The 951-nt window shown below is 70.0% G+C and overlaps 1 protein-coding gene across 1 annotated transcript; it reads left to right on the top strand.

Moving 5' to 3' along the window:
* Positions 1–97: 97 nt before the first annotated feature.
* LOC104536323 (ubiquitin carboxyl-terminal hydrolase 36-like) lies at positions 98–914 on the top strand (the record flags this gene model as incomplete). The annotated part of the gene is made up of 3 exons (XM_010178895.1): positions 98–319; positions 586–696; positions 812–914. Coding segments are annotated over 3 exons (436 nt in total), but the record flags the coding sequence as incomplete, so codon positions are not given.
* Between the last annotated feature and the right edge of the window lie 37 nt (positions 915–951).

Below are 951 nucleotides of genomic sequence, written 5' to 3'. Positions count from 1 at the left end.
AGGAGGGGCTGCCCGCCAAGCAGGGTAGGGAGAGAGGGCGACGGGGACCCTTCCCTGTGCTTTGCACGCCTGAGCCTCACCACCCGTTCCTCCGCAGGCAGCCACCATGGCCGGGGGGTGGCGGGGGACGAGGTCCCCCCGCCAGAGATGATCCCGTTCCCTGCGGAGCGCCTGGCCCTGCGCTGGGAGCGGGTGTTTTCCGTCGGGGCCGGCCTGCAGAACCTGGGGAACACTTGCTTCCTGAACGCCACGCTGCAGTGCCTGGCTTACACCCCTCCGCTGGCCGCCTTCCTGCTCTCCAAGGAGCACAGTCGCAGCTGTGAGTAGGGGGCCCGGCTCAGCGGGTGGCGGGACGAGCGTGCCCCTGTCCTGCTGCCAGCGCTGTGCTCTGCGGGGGTCGCAGGGGCTGTGGCTTGGGCTGTGCCAGCCGGGGTGGCCGGGGCCGGTCCCCATGTCCCCAGGATGCCCCAGAGCTCGTGGGGCAAACGGAGCGTGGCTGGGCTGTCCTGCACCGCAGATCCCCGTCCCCCATGCCGCTCCGTCTCTCCGGGTTTGTCCCCAGCGTCTTCCCCTTTCCCGCTCCAGGCCGCAGGGAGGAGTTCTGCATGCTGTGCCTGCTGGAGGACCACACCGTCCAGCTCTTCGCCAACAGCGGCAACACCATCAAGCCCATGGCCGTCATCCGGCACCTGAACGGTAAGGACGGCTGCGCTTCCCTCTCCTCCCGACGTCGGGGTTGGGCCAGGGGACACGGAGCCCCGGCGTCCCTGCGTCGGCTGCGGCGCACGGGGCTGATTCCTCTCCCCTGCAGAGATCGCCCAGCACATGAGGTTCGGCCGCCAGGAGGACGCGCATGAGTTCCTGCGTTACAGCATCGACGCCATGCAGAAGGCGTGTCTGAGCGGCCAGCCCAGGTACGTGGGGCCCTGGTCCCCCCGGGAGGGGGCCGTG

The sequence above is a fragment of the Mesitornis unicolor genome, unplaced genomic scaffold, assembly GCF_000695765.1.
Source record: "Mesitornis unicolor isolate BGI_N332 unplaced genomic scaffold, ASM69576v1 Scaffold50652, whole genome shotgun sequence".
Lineage (NCBI taxonomy): Eukaryota > Metazoa > Chordata > Aves > Mesitornithiformes > Mesitornithidae > Mesitornis > Mesitornis unicolor.
Note: the sequence above shows the minus strand (reverse complement) of the source record. Positions and strands in the feature narration are given on the sequence as shown.